Source organism: Borostomias antarcticus (assembly GCF_949987555.1).
Source record: "Borostomias antarcticus genome assembly, chromosome: 11".
Lineage (NCBI taxonomy): Eukaryota > Metazoa > Chordata > Actinopteri > Stomiiformes > Stomiidae > Borostomias > Borostomias antarcticus.
The window spans coordinates 9599587-9617086 of NC_140244.1; the positions used below are offsets into that span (position 1 = coordinate 9599587).

The 17500-nt window shown below is 46.2% G+C and overlaps 2 protein-coding genes across 3 annotated transcripts in view; one reads left to right on the plus strand and one right to left on the minus strand.

Annotated features, from left to right (window-relative positions):
- Positions 1-4535, plus strand: part of unm_sa1614 (un-named sa1614) — a gene marked incomplete at its 5' end in the record, with an annotated part of 25519 nt that extends 20984 nt beyond the window's left edge. The window contains 9 exons of the mRNA XM_084446048.1: positions 249-365; positions 683-929; positions 1255-1283; positions 1681-1726; positions 2545-2608; positions 2735-2796; positions 3346-3521; positions 3935-4057; positions 4419-4535. Coding sequence (XP_084302174.1) covers positions 249-365; positions 683-929; positions 1255-1283; positions 1681-1726; positions 2545-2608; positions 2735-2796; positions 3346-3521; positions 3935-4057; positions 4419-4493 — 939 coding nt within the window. The 3' untranslated portion in view covers positions 4494-4535. The remainder of the gene's footprint in view (positions 1-248; positions 366-682; positions 930-1254; positions 1284-1680; positions 1727-2544; positions 2609-2734; positions 2797-3345; positions 3522-3934; positions 4058-4418) is intronic.
- A 1586-nt stretch (positions 4536-6121) lies between these two features.
- Positions 6122-17500, minus strand: part of st3gal8 (ST3 beta-galactoside alpha-2,3-sialyltransferase 8) — a 19727-nt gene continuing 8348 nt past the window's right edge. For both annotated transcript variants that reach the window (XM_084445841.1, XM_084445842.1), the window contains exons 3-7: positions 14462-14655; positions 12946-13125; positions 9340-9385; positions 9045-9164; positions 6122-8948 (exon numbers count right to left, since the gene is read on the minus strand). In XM_084445841.1, coding sequence (XP_084301967.1) covers positions 8778-8948; positions 9045-9164; positions 9340-9385; positions 12946-13125; positions 14462-14655 — 711 coding nt within the window. In that variant the 3' untranslated portion in view covers positions 6122-8777. The remainder of the gene's footprint in view (positions 8949-9044; positions 9165-9339; positions 9386-12945; positions 13126-14461; positions 14656-17500) is intronic.

Consider the following 17500-nt stretch of genomic DNA (forward strand, 5'->3'; position numbering starts at 1 on the left):
CGCAGTGTGATTGGTTGGTTTGCTGTATGGAAGCTTCTGAAAAGTCTGTTGCACAAAATGGAAACAAACTTGACTCGCTTATAGTTACCATAGAGATGCACAATGCCAGCCAGATGATAAATGCAGAAAAGGTGCACAAACATTTCGCTGTCTGTTTGTCGTAGAGTAGCCTTACCATCTTAACAGTCAGATAGCTACCTCTTGTTGTTGTTGTTGATGATTTTGTTATTGTTGATTTTGTTGTTTAGATCCAACAGTCCCAGAGTAACCAGTTCAACATGCACGTGCACGTGGAGTATGAGTGGCGGCTTCGCCAAGATGACCCCTACGACCCCTACGAGAGCGATGACGACTTGGAGGACAAGGTCATGACCTTTAGATTTTTACAGCTCACCTTTTCGCCCCCTGGGTGAACTGTTTTTTTGCTTCCCTCTGAAAAATGTAGGGGTGGGACCTATGTCCACCCCCCCATTGCTCTCTGTAAAGCGCATTGTGTTGCCTCTGTGTATGAAATGCGCAATATAAATGAAGTTTGTTCTGACGTCACACTACGTGAACATCATCACACTGCTACACTGATACTGCAGATCAATAGAGATCAAAGGAAAGAGTCTTTTTTATTCTTTATTTTTATTCAAAGGAAATGTGTGTGTGTGTGTGTGTGTGTGTGTTGCTCCCTCAGACTGGTCCAATGAAGAAGGATCGTTCCTCCAGACCCTTTAGTCTGTATCAGACCACCACCACCTCCTCCATTGCCCTGGACCGAGGAGGAGGAGGAGGAGGAGGAGGAGGAGGAGGCCTTATCAGTGTGGGCCGCAGGCTAGCCATGGCTCGGGATCACAAACACAGCTCACACACTCGCAGCCTGGACAGCCCCCCGCCCCCTCCCCCCTCCTCCCCCGCACCCCCTCTCCCCCCTAGGGTCAAAGGTGAGCTGAACTACCCACCCTTCTCATGGATAGCCATTACATTACATAACATGTCAGTGAAGATGCTCTCATGTCATAAAGAGTCTCCTGTTCTAGACTGGGTCTCATGAAACCAGCCCATATAATAGTCATTTAGCAGACGCTTTTATCCAAAGCGACTTAAATAAGTGCATTCAACATAGGTAGTCAAAAGATCTACTAGTCACCAGAAATCATTTCCATCTCCAGTGCTAAAGTAATCGGATATAGTCGTTCTTTTAGGTAACATGTCCTAACAGTGTTGTGTGTGTGTGTGTGTGTGTGTTTGTGTGTGTGTGTGTCTCAGCCCCCAGCGTGCCTCCCCCCCCCCCCCCAGTGAGCCCCCCCGAGGGGGAGGGGGGGTGGGGGGAGGTGTTCTCCCCCCCCAGCAGCAGCAGCGGTAAGAAGCGGACCCCCCCTCCCCCGCTCGTCATCAGACACAAGAGGACGTACTCAGAGCCCACCTCCCCCCCGCCCCCCAGCCCACACACACCCCGACAGACCGCCACCACAGGTGTGACTCACACACACGCATTCTCACACACACACTCGCACACAGATGCAAACACACTCCAAGGATTCAAGGACGTTTATTTGTCTTATGTACAAGATAGGGGTGTGACGATACACTCATCTCACGATACGATACACAATATTGGGTGTACAATATCAATACGATGCAATATTCTACTAATATTTTAACAAATGTTCACGTTCTCCCCATGTTCTCAAGGGTTCCCTCCCAAAGAACCCAATACGAAAAACACTACGTGGCTACAGTACGCACCCCAAACACAGCCACCCATTCACCTCCATTCATTTTCAGAAATGACCCCCGTTCATTGTCATGGAGGGGATTGAAATGGCCATATCTGGACATGGGAAGGTCACAGAGACACGTGGTTTGGACTGGCATGAAGCCCTCGACCTAACGAATGCAGCAAACCCAAACATGTCCTGCTTGCAAAACAAAACTTGGAACAAAGTGTTTCCCAAATGGCTAAAATGTTGCCTTAATGGGCAGGGAGGCATGTAGTTTTGACAACTAATAAGTTTCTATGTTGCACAGAAAATACTTTTTTCCCAGAATGATTTTTGTAACTTCATACTTTCTATTTTTCATTGCGAGTGCATAAGTGCATAAGTTATAATACTTCCTACCAAACACCACCGCTCATAGATGTACAGTATGACATAATATGAATGTATCTACCTGTATCTACGTGAGATGTATCAACTTATTACTATTGGGAGAGAAGAGATGAGAGCTGACAGCAGCAGAGACTACAGCTCCTTCAGACCAGCAGGGAAGGACAACAGCTGAAATAGTTTATTTTTCTTGTCCTGTATAGATTTTTGAGACTATTTTGTAAATTATGTTTTAGCTGAATAAAAGTGTCAATATGTATCTGTTATTGAGGTTTTATTGTACCCTAAGCCTACTAAATGGGCTCTGATAGCCTAGGGAGAAAGAGAGCCCTCAGAAAGAGACCTTGCTGCTGACCTTGGGCAGAGGTCAGTGCTCTCTGAGCACCTTTCTAGTCACTCAGAACATTTGCCGATCTGTGATTCCCTGTGTGTGCCCGGCTGTGTGTAGATTATGGGGTCCACTCCAGCTCCAGCGGCTATGGTGGTCCAGACTCCTCCTTCCAGAAGTGTGTGTGAGTATGTTTTCTCCTCTAATGGTACACGACCTGGGTGACCTCTGCTGGGGGAAAACCGGTATTACAAGCTTGACTCATACCAGCTGTGAGTGTGTCAATGACTCTGGCCTGTTCTCTCTCCAGCTCAGGGTCTCCTAAATACACTGTGACAAGCCTCAACTCCCTGGCTGAGCTGCCTGAGAGAGGTACTGCTTTACTAGGTCACTGTTTTACAGGCTGTGTGTGTGTGTGTGTGTGTGTGTGTGTGTGTGTGTGTGTGTGTGTGTGTGTGTGCGCGTGTGTGTGTGTGCGTGTGTGTGCGCGCCTGCGTGCGTGTGTGTGTATGAACGAGTGAATGAATGTCAATGTACTACTCACTCAATTACCTTGGATAACACCTGAACACTGAGGTTAATGTAAGTAAGATCTTTCTGTCTGCATAATACACATACACACACACATGACTCTAGACATAGCTACATGCAACTACACACCACAACAACACCAATACAGTACACACTACTAGAAAATACCACAATGAACCATACTTGATTCATACTAGACCACAACAGGCGACTAATAGACCATAATGAACCTTGTGAGACCAGTGAGGTTTCTCTCTCCTCCTACTCTCCCCTCCTCTCTCCTCTCCCTCCCTTGTAGTCTACAGTAGTCTCTGTTGCTTTGTTGTCTTTTGGTTTTGTAATAGTACAGCCCCCCTCCGGGGACCAATAAAGTACTCCTCTCCTCTCCAGGGTACAGAGCAGACTCAGAGGGCAACTCCTCCCTCTTCCTGTATCAGATGGCTCCTCCCAGCAGCAGAGCTCCTCCCCTCAGCTCGCTCACCAATACGTGCTCCCTTAGCCTGGACGCCAATGGAGGCCCCGCCTACCATGGACACGCCCCCCACCCCCTGCCGCGCAGATCTCTGGTGAGATTGAGACCCCCCCCCCCCCCTCCCTGAACCTCCCCATCCTTCTCCCTCACCCCACACCCCTCTCCCTCTTCTGTCTCGTATCTGTGTGTGTGTGTGTGTCTGTGTCCCTTCTCTCTCGTATGTGTGAGCAGCTCCCGTTGCAGGTAAACAAAGGGGCTCTGTGGTGGAGAACAGAGCCGGCAGCTCCTCCTCACATTCACTGTGGGATTAACCAAACCTAATCTTCATCTCAATCCTAATCCTAATCCTAATGAGTAAACCAGATCAAGTGTACCCGAAAGTGTACGTGACCGCGGCACGGGCAGCGACGCCGTTCTTTTGTCCGTCTCTTTGTTCTCGCTCGTACGCGCCGCTGCCCAGATTAACCCCGGCCTCGTTCTGCCCCTCCGCCCCGTTCTCCCCCACAGCCCCGCCCGCGGCTGCGTCGTGTCCAGGCCATGTACGACTGTGAGGCGGACCACCACGACGAGTTGAGCTTCGCTGAGGGTCAGGTGTTGGTGGTGCTGGGAGAGGAGGACCCGGACTGGTGGGTACGTAGCCCCGCTCTGGGATCCGGATCGTACCGGTACCCCTGTACTGACCGGTGATCAGCTTGATACCTCCTACACAGCTTTCAGGGCTCTTGTATGGCACTTTTATCCTATTTGGGGTTCCGTCTCTGTTGCCGGGAGAAGCCGGAATCGAGGGAGGAGCTGGAATCAAACCGGGAACCTTCCGGTTCCAGGGCGCTTACTCTGCCTCCGGAGCGACTGCTGCTCTCTGCGTGTCTGTTCTGTTTCTGTCTGATCACTCAGGAGGAAATGTGTCATACAGTAGGAATGGGAATGTTTGTGTCAAAGCTCTAACTCCCTCTCCTCCCCCTCCTGTCTCTCTCTCTCTCTCTCTCTGCAGCATGGTTATGTAGAGGGCCAGCCCGGCCACCAAGGCCTGTTCCCCTCCTCCTTTGTCCAAGCCCTCATTGACTGAGCCTGGAGTCCTGACCCTCACTGGCTGAGCCTGGAGCCCTGACCCCTGACCCTCACTTGCTGAGCCTGGAGCCCTGACCCTCACTGGCTGAGCCTGGAGCCCTGACCCTCACTGGCTGAGCCTGGAGCCCTGACCCTCACTGGCTGAGCCTGGCGCCCTGACCCCTGACCCTCACTGGCTGAATGGCTCCTTCTTGTTCGTGAAGTTAAAGCATGTCTCACCTAGGTTGAAGATACTGTACGTCTTGCAGGAACTGTGGAAACATTCTCACCATGGTTGTATATACGAAAGGAAGAGTTAACTATTGGTTAACTTATGTAATAGAAACAACGTTTAAACATCCTCTCATTGGTCTTCTGCCTGGGTCCAGACCTTTGAATCCACCCACTCCACCGAGTTGACAGTTTCTTCTGATCGTGACATGAAACTGCAGTTTCTCGGTTTAAAAAATCATTGGTCCATTGAGCACCGCGTAAGGGGGCTAACGATTAGCCAATCCGCACCACAGGTGGGACCTACACTGTTGTCAGGCTCCAGTTATTGGTTTGGGAAAATGTAATCGCCTCCCCAACGGACAGAGGTTAGAGTGGAGACGATGCCAGACTAAAGACCTCAGCTGACAATTCTGATCAGGCAAAAATGGACCCTGACTATCACCAGCACTTTGAATGGACCTGAGAAGTAACGAGAGGCTGAAGTTTCCTCTGTCTACAACTGTTCCACTCCGATTAGTGATGACAGTAACTCAACAGGTGCTACAGACTCATTATGACAGGTGGGCCATGAATTCTGAATACAGTACTACATTACATTACAGTAGTATAGCACAGTATAACCTGTCACACTTGTGTTTATTGTAGTACTGGGAGGACCTGGGTCAATTACATTGATCAATTACTAGAAAGTATTTGATTGATTTGCTGCATAGTTGGCACTTATGGAACTGGTGCCCTTCGTTTCATTGCACTGGATTGGATTGTACAAGATAAATCAAGTGCACCCCAAGTATTTGCAAATAGTAATTGACCCTGGTCTGGTAGAGGGCATACAGTGGGGCAGTAGGAGAACTGGAGAAGTAGTTGAACCACAGTTAGCACACTGCGGTCCACTGTTACGGCAGGTTGCCGAGACTCTAGACTCGTTTAAGAGGATCAGATCTATGCGGCCGACAGTCAGCGCCAATTGTCGCCTTGCTGCCCGTTGCATTGTGGCAAAATTCAGTCCAACTTGTGGGCGCGTGATATTTCTAAGCCTTGTGAGATGAAGGCGCACGCTTTTGAGCAAAGAGCTGTGCGGTCCCACAGTTGCTCCTCATGGACTGCCCCCCCATCTTGAACGCTGGGGAATAAAAAAAAAAAGGGATTGTTTGTATTCCATTCTTCATATTTGTCACACGGGAAACTAGCTCACTACTTTCGTACAACTTCACAATGCAGCAGGTGCACTCCTCCTTTCAAATCTCACCTGAATCTCAAACGCTCCTGCTTTGCCACAATCCCTCAGGGTAGCAACAGCTAAATAATGAAGACTTCTGGTTGCAATTGGTAAATTATGAGGATGGATAAGTAGGGACTGGTCAATAATGGGAGGCTGATAGTGATTGGTGGATGCGCTTTATATATATATATAATTAAAAAAGTTTTAATTATGACCATTTCAATGAAGCACATAAAACACATGCACGCACACAGACAACCATACATCTATACAATATTCAGAAAATCCAACGACATGCATTTACAAATACAGATGAACTTTCTCACTTACGAATTCAAACATACACACCCAATTCACTCCCAAAACTAGGGCTCAATGTGATACAATAACATGTTCAGGTGCATTTCCCAGTGGGCTACAGGTGGTCAGCATGAAGGTACACTTTGTAGAACTGTGGCTGCAGGAAGAAGGAAAGTGCTTAAAACAACAAGGATGAGAACCTCCGAGTAGAATGTTCTCTCAGTCACATCGGCTTCGTAAGGCATCTCCAGCTCTTCTCAAAGTACATTATCATACAAATGTAAGTGTGTGTGTCTCTCCTAGTCTTTGGGGTTACACACATTGGTCCAGCAGTATTGATACTTGAAGGAGAGTCCCCTCCCATCACACTGTTACTGGAGGGGTCTCCCAGGCACACACAGGTAGAAGACGTCCAGCTGGCCCAGGGGTCATATCTATTTTTCTACCCATTTGACTGCCTGAGATGAGCTGAAGTGGAGCAGCTCTGTCTGTGGCTGGTGGCTGTGGTTCCCCCTCTCACAGATCAAGCCTAGTCACAGTGGTATCTTACACTGTACCAGTCACCACAGATGAGTAGTTTGAGGTTTTTCTTTGTACCCTAGCATGGTTTGTTGCTTTAAATAGGACTGATGGTCTCTGAACTGTTGAACTGGGAGCATTGTTTTCAAGGACAGACGTTTGATTTTAATAATCCTTGATTATTTTATTCTTCATAGGAGACTGTAATCGTCTGTTAGTTTGCGTTCATATCAGTGATGGTCCTGTAACTACTGTTACAACGCTTCAATAAAAATACTTCACCTCTGTAATAGATGGCTTTGGTTTTCATTGAATGATGTGTTGTTGACAATGTGTCACAGACTCCTCTTCCACAGTTACTGGACATTCCAGAACAAACCCATAAACATGTGGATGGTATGAGTGACTCAGAGCATCAGACATGGCCAAAGTATCATTCACATTTTTAGAAACAAGTGATCAAAAACTCCTCTCACAAGGCATGTGAGTGCTAGCGTGGCCTATCAAGGGTTAACTCCAGTTGGAGGTGGAACCCATGTGTGACATCACATCCTCACATCAAAACCACTTGTGTGGTGAAACATTTCCCTTTTACCGTCAGTGACCACTTCCTGTCATATATCTTTCTATCGGCTCTGTTGCCAGATTTGCAGAATGCGAATGTCCCCACCAACCACGCACTGCCCCTTTGGGTCAATAATTCTTCAATTCAAAATAAAAGCAAAGTTTTAAGAAAGAATAATTGACTATGGTGTGCACCTTTAAATATTATTAAACTTTATCTCATATTATGCAGTTTTTATGAATGAAGCTCACCTAAACTAGTAGCAAGTAATGTATTTGTTTGGTTTGGAATACAAGCAGTTATTGGAACACATACTTATGAAGTGGCATATAAGGACTTGGAAATGTAAAATCTGTAGAAAGGATCCATTTGAGCAAAACAAATGTTTTTTTGTGAATGTTATTCACAACTGGTTGAAGCCCATTCAGGAAGATGGCACGATGTTCTATTGGCTTTAATTATAGGCTATAACGATGCTACATGTATTTATTTTGACTGGTAACACCTGTACCTGTAGTCTTTAGTATTACTGTTATGACGTGAATCTTGGTCTATAGTACTGTGAAACAGGTGTGATTTCCACCACCAGATTAGAACGCCTACGATTGATGCACCAATCAACGTTAACACAAAGCACTCTAATTCACAACATTTAGCATAAAATAAGGCTTTATAGCTATTCTGACCTCAATATGAGCAGTTTATTTTTTGTGCAAACGGTCAAAACATCATAACCGTTCAAGCTCAGCCAGATTGAAATACACAGACATAACCGCTTGCTATGTATTCTTAGGACTGTAAACACAAGGTGTATAATGTTAATCAAGCCAGCTGTCATCATCATGGCTAGGTGGATAGACCTAGCTAGCTCTAGTTTTTCCCCCACTAGGTTTGTCCACCTGTTAGTAACCAAGTATGTTAGCAACCTTCTCCATATCCTCCCATGGCCAAATCACAATGTAACCCACCAGCTAATAGCTGTGGACGAACGTGGGCTCTGGTACATCTCATCGGAAGACGCATGAACGAACGGACGGGAATCATTTTAACAGCATCCCCGCCCCCTGCGTCCATCGGCTGGGGGACAATCAGGAACAACAGAATAGATCAAAATGAAAGCTGACCAAACCTTGTCAGTTCTCAGAAAAAAAGAAAAAAAAATAGTGTGGTTTTACCCCTTAGGATGCAGGGTGGGATGAGAGGATAAGATAGTAACGAAGTATGAACGAAAGATTCTCCCTCCAGTCCAAAGGCAGCAGAAAGAGGGCCACACCACTGCCACCTCTTTTCCACTCCAGTGAGAGGGGCCTTCATGTTTGTAGTTCTGATGCATAGCATCCACGTATGTAGTCCTGTACTAGCCCACAGTGGTAGCTTGAGAGCAAAGAGGTCAGTGGTATCTATCACAGGCTTTATGTCCCTCCGTGGCCTCTGTCCTCCCTTCCCTCTCAGGGCCCTGTCAATCATCTAGCGTGGAGGCGGATCTTGCCCTCAGCCTCCAGCCTACGGATGACCTGCGTTTCAAAGTCTGCGTTGTGGACGCCCGTCTTCCGGAAGGCGCCGGCGTAGCGATTCTCCTCCCAGTAGTGGTGCCAGTTCCCCAGCTGGTCTGCCCCGTAGCCAAACACACTCACCTGGGGACGAGGAGACAGGGTGTGGGTGTGTGTGTGTGTGAGAGAGAGAGAGAGAGAGAGAGAGAGAGAGAGACACACACAGAGCAGGCTTCTGACCTGGTCACAGATGTGCAGGGCGAACACTATGGCGAGCATGCCGGTGGACGGGTATCTGCCATGGCGCTCAGTCCAGTGGTCGTGGGCATACTTGAAGAACACCGGGTTCACCACGATCACCTGGGGACACAAAGCCAGAGGTTACAGCTCAGTTTAGAATGGTGAGGTGATCTCAGCCCCCACTGTGGCGGACAGACAGGCTCATCTGTGGAGGATGTTGAGACTGGGAAGACAAGCAGTCTCCAGGGCGTCAGTAAATGAATGGATAGTGATAGAACGATGGATGGAGCCTCACCTTATCCTTGTCTGCTTGGACACGCTCCTTCACCCTCATGTAGGTCCTGAACACAGAGATAGAGGACATTTAACAAGTCTGTCAGAGACATAGTTAAGCCTCGTAACACAAGCAAGGGCAGGTGTTCAGGTAGAAGTGTGGTGGTGGTAGTTAGGGGATAGATTAGGAATAATGAACAGGGATGAAAATCTCTGTGGTTAGTGGGTATTGGTTAGGTGTAGTGGTTGTAGTGTTAGGGTATTGGTTGTAGTGTTGGGGTATTGGTTAGGGGTAGTGGTTGTAGTGTTGGGGTAGTTGTTAGTTGTGGTGGTCGTGTTGGTTAGAGGTTAGGGGTAGTGGTAGTGTTGTCACAACACCAAAATTTTAGTTTCGATACAATACCGATATGAATTTCGATACTTTTGCGAAAAATCGGGGAAAAACTCTCAAATGTCATTATTGTCCTTTACAGACCACTAAGACCCTTATTGCAGGTGATACTGTACAACAGCTGAAGAATTTTGGACTCCTTTGGGTACTTAAGATGCTGCTCAAAAACAGCTTGGAGGGTAGGTTGCTTCTGAATGGGAGGGGGGTGGGTCACCCTCTGTGAGCCAAATGCACCAGACCAGTCAATTATGATTTTATTATTATTATAATACATTTGTCATAGCAGAGGGCCTAATTAGTTTGAGATACCATAACCTATAAAACATTTTGATGAGACTGATTAGATAGCCTATCATAATCTACAACTAGGTTATGTCATATTGTAGGCTAATGTTTAACAAAAAGAAAAGAGTTCCAACGCTGTATACAACGTATACAGTATGTATGAAACATTAAAATGGCAATTGTCAATAAATCACGTTTATGACTTGTGAATGCGCTATAGAGATGCATAAATTATGCATTATTATTATGCATTATTACAATTATGCATAAAAAATGCGCATAAATTCATTTCTGTTGTGGGTAGCTAGCTACAGGGGATGCTGTGTTTACTAACTTTCTGCACAGCAATGTACAGTAGGCTACTGTATGTATTAGGGCTGCTCGATTAATCGGATTTTAATCTAGATTACGATTTGGGCTGTCAACGATCATTAAAACTAAATAATCGCCATAAAACGATTTTGCACAAATCAAGCGCACCCTACACTGCAGAGCTATACTGTGCTTGGCTCCTCCCCCACCCCCCAAAGCCCCAAAACAAACACTTCAAAGCGAGACGAGTTGTCAATCGAGGCGCACGCATGCTCCTCTCGAACAAAACACGACAAGAAGAAGATTATGGCAGCAGAAAGAGAGGTGGACAAGAGAGCTAAAACAACGTCAGTGGTGTGGAAACACTATGGGTTCGCGGAGACAGATTTGGACCAAGTTGACACGGTGTGTAAAATTTGCTACACAGTCGTAGCTGCCCCTCAAAGTAGCCCTTCTCAGTGCATTCCGCTCGCTCATGCCAGACAACAGTTGCCGGTCCATTCACTTTGCCGTCAAAATAAATCGGTGTCGGCCTATTTAGGAGAGGCGCTCATATTTACAAGTGTCAGATAAACATGAAACGTCACTTACCTAAGCAAAAGGGTATATTTTACCAAATGCTGGGTTTTGAAGCCTCGGCGCTACCATTAAATAACTTATTTAGACACGTTCTGTCCTAGTGAAATTATTTTTCCGAGGTAGTCTTCTTCTGTGGTGGTGGCGGTGCTTTGAAGCTTCTTTATTTATCAGTTTTGGCACTTTTATTAATTTATTTTCAAGGTCAAGGTTAACTATTTGTCTCCCAAAGAACATTGTTAAAAAGAAAAGCCACTGTCAACATTTAATAAATGAATTGTTATCAAAGTCAATAATTTGATTTGTTAAGAAAATGTTAAAACTTCTGATTAAAAAAAAAAAATTCAATGAATAATCGTGTTTAATAATCGTGATCTCAATCTCAATCAAAATAATCGTGATTCATTATGTCTGTTATATTATTATAATTTATTTATTTTTTCTGTTAGGGGTAAGGGGGTGGGGTGGGAGGGTGGTTTGTGTTTGTTATTGTTCCTGTTGTGAAAAGCAGAATATTCAATAAAAATCGTTGATGGAAAAGAAAAAAAAGAAAAATAATCGTGATTATGATTTTTGCCATAATCGAGCAGCCCTAGTATGTATAGCCTATTACTAGGCTTTTCAATCACTATGTCAATCACCATTTTCTCACGGACATAACAGGAGGGAGTGAATTAGTCAACTAAGTCACCTGTCGGTCTTGGAATTCTTTGGACAGGTCGGGATGGTTGTCCTACAAATGTTTTGCCAAGTTTGATGTTCTACCTCCCTTGGCGAGACAGACTTTATAGCACCGCTTGCAGAGCGGTTCTTCTGTGTTAACTGGTTCACTTTTTTCATTGGCTTTGAAGCCTAAATACTTCCATATGGCCCTTTGGGCTCCCTCTATCAAATAGTTGCGGTTTTTCTGAAGCTGCTGCAGCTGCCATTTCCTCTCTCGAAAACGAAATGGTGATCCGCTGTCAATCTCTCTCCATCAGCGCACTCTCCGCCTCGCTTTCTCTGTGGCTGTTTTACTCACATGTGCCTCTGCTCATCTCACAGAGCGCTGATTCCAGCTGCGTCACACACCACTATCGCAACGTCACTGCTGACAGCGTTGTGCTCCAATAGGAAGGCATTTGCGTGCATACATGAATAAATTAAATAAATAAAAATAAAAACGAAAAAATACTGTTTTTCTCCAAATGCAGTATAGAACCGTTTTGAGCACTCTAAGACCGCGGTACTATTTTAGTACCAGTATACCGTGCAACACTAGGGAGTGGTTGTAGTGTTGGGGTAGTGGTTAGTTGTGGTGGTCGTATTAGTTAGAGGTTAGGGGTAGTGGTTGTAGTGTTGGGGTAGAGGTTAGGGGTAGTGGTTGTAATGTTGGGGTAGAGGTAAGGGGTAGTGGTTGTAGTGTTGGGGTAGAGGTTGTAGTGTTGGGGTAGAGGTTAGGGGTAGTGGTTGTAATGTTGGGGTAGAGGTAAGGGGTAGTGGTTGTAGTGTTGGGGTAGAAGTTGTAGTGTTGGGGTAGAGGTTAGGGGTATTGGTTGTAGTGTTGGGGTAGAGGTTAGGGGTAGTGGTTGTAGTGTTGGGGTAGAGGTAAGGGGTAGTGGTTATAGTGTTGGGGTAGAGGTTAGGGGTAGTGGTTGTAGTGTTGGGGTAGAGGTTAGGGGTAGTGGTTGTAGTGTTGGGGTAGAGGTTAGGGGTAGTGGTGTTAGTGTTGGGGTAGAGGTAAGGGGTAGTGGTTGTAGTGTTGGGGTAAAGGTTAGGGGTAGTGGTTGTAGTGTTGGGGTAGAGGTTAGGGGTAGTGGTTGTAGTGTTGGGGTAGAGGTTAGGGGTAGTGGTTGTAGTGTTGGGGTAGAGGTTAGGGGTAGTGGTTGTAGTGTTGGGGTAGAGGTAAAGGGAAGTGGTTGTAGTGTTGGGGTAGAGGTAAGGGGTAGTGGTTGTAGTGTTGGGGTAAAGGTTAGGGGTAGTGGTTATAGTGTTGGGGTAGAAGTTAGGGGTAGTGGTTGTAGTGTTGGGGTAGAGGTTAGGGGTAGTGGTTGTAGTGTTGGGTTAGAGATAAGGGCTGCATACGTTTTGATCTCCCCAGTGGACAGGGCGCTGGCGACCCATTGCAGGTCCCGGAGCTTGAAGGGTAGCAGGACCAGGTGCACCCCGGGAGCCAAATCAACAGCACTCTCTGGGTACATGAAGTGATGCGTGGTCTTGTTGCCCACGTCCTCCTCGTACCCTGCTGTGACCGCCTTGTTCATCCTTGAGAGAGAGGGGGGGGGGGGGTATGGGAAAGAGAAGGAGGAGACAGGGAGAGAGAGAGGGAGAGGTTAGGATAAAAGTGGACCAGTCATTCCAAACATTACATCACAGCATGTATTTAACACAAACTTGAAAACTGCTGAATAGTGAGCTAGGAGGAAGTAACCTACAAGCAGATTGGGTGTTACGGGGGAAGTAGAGGAACCACCTGATACAGCATAAATCAGACGAACCAAACTGGAGGGTGCCCCGCAGGTCAGAAGATTGCGATCACTCAATTCATATCAGGACATGCAGGGTTTGAGAGTGGTTTTGGGGCGTGGTTTTGGAGCGTGGTTTTGAGGATGGATAGGCTGGGTCTGACACAACCAATGTGACCACACGGGTGCAAATTTAGAGTGCAATTTTAGATATTAGCTAGCTACCGTTCTTACTAGCATTCTTAATAGCTAGCAACCGTTCTTACTAGCATTCTTAATAGCTACCGTTCTTACTAGCATTCTTAATAGCTAGCTACTGCTCTAGCGAGCTACTTACTAGCTAGCTAGCTAGCTACAGTGTAGCTATCGTTCTAGCTAGCTCTATGCATTTTGTATCAATTATATGAATCGAGTGATTCATATAAATTGATAAATCAGCCTCAGGCAGGAGGTATTGTGTGTTGCTTTTCCTCGAATAAATCGGCTGATTCATTCCATACCGTGTGGGGGAACATAGAACCATCTGTGGAACCTCCCTCTGCTTTGACAGCTTGCTAACACACTCATAGGCTACATGCCAGTAAGTGAACGTGTGCGTGTGTGTGTACGTGTGTGTATACACGTGCTGCTCCCACGTAACCCAACACTACATTAATATTGGGACCTACCTACTTAGTGTGTGAAGAAGATTTGCCATGTATTTGTAACAATTCTTTTATTGCTGTATAGCCTATCGGGCCTAGTAAACAGTTAAAAGTTGCTCATGTGAGGTGTGTGTGTGAGTGAGTGTGTGTGTGTGGGTCCAGGTGCAGGTCTCAGGGTCATGGGAAGTCTGAATCAGATACAATGAGCAGAGACACAGAGTTGACAGTACGCCCAGAAAAATGTGTGATAACAGTCGTTTCCAGCATTCCAGTGTATGTATCCTTGTATTTTGATCCTCCAGTTCTCTGGGGATTGGACTACAAGCGTTTGCATTAAAATAACTAAAATCGTTTTTTGTCACAAACTAGACTCTTGCCCATCAAACCTAGAGGGACATCTGGAGTTTGATTGAGCCAAGCGTGTTAAGAATCCCTGTCGGGTGAACTGTACAACGGCGAGCGCGATAATGGAGTCGGCGCGCTGTGTCTCACCGTATGACGGTGTCGTGACCGTTGATGAGTTTGCCGTGGTGCGACCCCAGCAGGTTGCCAGAGTTACCGACCACAGCGCAGGTCCGGCAGCGGTCTGGTCGAGGGGCGACGTCCAGCGAGGGAGAGGAAATGACGTGGAACGTCTTCTTCATCACGTCCTGGACAGTCTGGTCATCGCTGGAGTGCTGCAGGGCCTTGGAGGGGGGGGGTTGGCTGGTTACAATCAGCTCAGCTCTAGTAAAGACAAGTTCTGTTCTACTCTGTCCTGTTCTACTTAATGTTCTTATTTCTGAGAGATTATATTATTTGTGTTCTGTACCACCATGGTACGGTGTGATAACCATGTCCATGTCATCCATGATGGTTTTCATGTCCAGGCCTGCTTCTCTGGATCCCTCCCTAGCCTGCCAGACCCTCTCTTATCTCATCACCATGCTCTGGCATTCCTGCTCACACAGGGCCCCAAAATGGCCCCAAAGGCTAAGGCAATAGGTATTTCTATCTGCAAAGGCTAAAACAATTTTGTAATGTTTGTGCTACCTACAGTAAAGGCGTGTTTGCCAGGATCTCCTAAGGTTTGCATCAAAGTAGGTGGAGCTGTTCATGGGAGTGGGCTGTTCATGGGAGTGGGGCTGTTCATGGGAGTGGGGCTGTTCATGGAAGTGGGCTGTTCATGGGAGTGGGGCTGTTCATGGGAGTTCGGCTGTTCATGGGAGTGGGGCTGTTCATGGGAGTTGGGTTGTTCATGGGAGTTGGGTTGTTCATGGGAGTGGGCTGTTCATGGGAGTTCGGCTGTTCATGGGAGTGGGGCTGTTCATGGGAGTTCGGCTGTTCATGGGAGTGGGGCTGTTCATGGGAGTTGGGTTGTTCATGGGAGTGGGACAGGCTGTTCATGGGAGTGGGGCTGTTCATAGGAGTGTCGTGAGGCAAAGCACTAACGTTCTTACCATCAGAGAGGAGGAGCAGGGACTTGGGAACTATTTTGTCACAGGGGATGCAGGAAAATAAATAAATAAACTAAAAAAACATGCCTGTGGACTTTTGCATTGGACACTATGACCACTGCTGGTATGATTTCCAAAAATATTAAATTCAACTTCCGGCATGCAAAAGAGCTGTCATCAAAACTCAACTCAAACTCATGACAATGTTAAAAATAGAGAGCGTGCCCGTGCACAGCATAACAGGTGCAGGTATAAAGCCAAAGTTAATCAGAGAAGTAGTAACATACTGCACTCTTAGGCAGGGATCTGATAATGAATTTGAATAGAGCAATGAGCCTGATGAGCCTGACAAAAGCAACATGAAAATGTTACTTAATGGGGTTGGGCGATTCATGCCGTCTCAGGGAAGTGAGGGCAAAGTATGGCAATAAGCAAAGACAGTGATGCCAAACCTCTCATGTCACAAACCACCTGAACATTTGGAGTGGAAACCTTTGTGGTTCACACACAGTAGGCCAACATGTCGGAGAGCACAATGTACTTATAGGAGACAATGGAATGATTATCCATTAAAGGAAAATGCTCGTTTTTGACAACCTGGACCTTATTTACGACATATTATAAGAAGTTTGACTCACCGAGATCACTTTTGTGTTGTTCGGAGGCCTGTAGAAGAAATTTAAAATCCAGCGCGAGCCAGTATATCCATGTAATGGCGTCGGACGGGGCAACGGGAATGCAGTTTCTCAAAATCAATTTTCGGCCGCTAAACGGTTGTTTTCATCAATCAGATTGGATGAATCGACAGTTGAGATTCCTCAACGCGAGGCATTGTAGTGGTTTTCAAATACGAGGTCTTTAGCCTCTGTAATATGATCTTTACACGCCTTTCCCCACTTGCTCCAGCACGCATGCGCACAGGCCAGCGCGCAGACCCCATTCTCTGCGCTACGATCGTTGTTGGTGCCGAGAATATTGTCGTCGTCATTCGTCAGCAACAATCCGATCGTAGCGCAGAGAATGTGAGCCGGAGAATAGCCAGTCTGCGCGCTGGCCTGTGCGCATGCGTGCTGGAGCAAGTGGGGAAAGGCGTGTAAAGATCATATTACAGAGGCTAAAGACCTCGTATTTGAAAACCACTACAATGCCTCGCGTTGAGGAATCTCAACTGTCGATTCATCCAATCTGATTGATGAAAACAACCGTTTAGCGGCCGAAAATGGATTTTGAGAAACTGCATTCCCGTTGCCCCGTCCGACGCCATTACATGGATATACTGGCTCGCGCTGGATTTTAAATTTCTTCTACAGGCCTCCGAACAACACAAAAGTGATCTCGGTGAGTCAAACTTCTTATAATATGTCGTAAATAAGGTCCAGGTTGTCAAAAACGAGCATTTTCCTTTAAAGACATGGCTTATACATGATACATGATACTGTACCCCTGCCCCCACCATCGGTGAAGAGACCGTATTCATACATTGTATATGCAAGTACATACAGCTGTACACACAGTTGAAGACAGCATTCATTTAATCAGTTGTTGTCAACAGCCAGGAGTGCGATAAAGAGACAATTTGCATTTCAAATGTTTGGATATATCAGGAGAGACAATATAGTCCTCAGAAACATATCGGGTCTGTTTGCCAACCTGTTATACGTTAGCTAAATAGGCTACTGACAGTCACCGTTATCTAATATTTTCATATCATTATTTGTTCTGCAAATTGGCACTCTTCTACTTCACACACGAGGATGTCAATGTAGCCTGAAGCATTTGCTTCTTTTCCACTCCAACCCTACGTTATTCTATACTACCTAGCCTGTTTTTATATACTGTGGCACAGTCGATTGGTTTGGGCAGGGTTTTTCCTGGCTCAGAATGGGTCTTTGGGGGGTGATGCGCACACAATTTTGGGGATAAACCTCAGTTTTATGCTGAGTAGCCTACCAGCATATTTAGGCCTATATTCTTGGCTGTCGTTCTGACTGAGCTCACTTTTCACATTTCGCAGGAAATCTCCGGACATGACACAAAATGGATATGAAGACAAAATGTTTAAGACACTGTTAACCTGTCAATAAATTACCTCGAT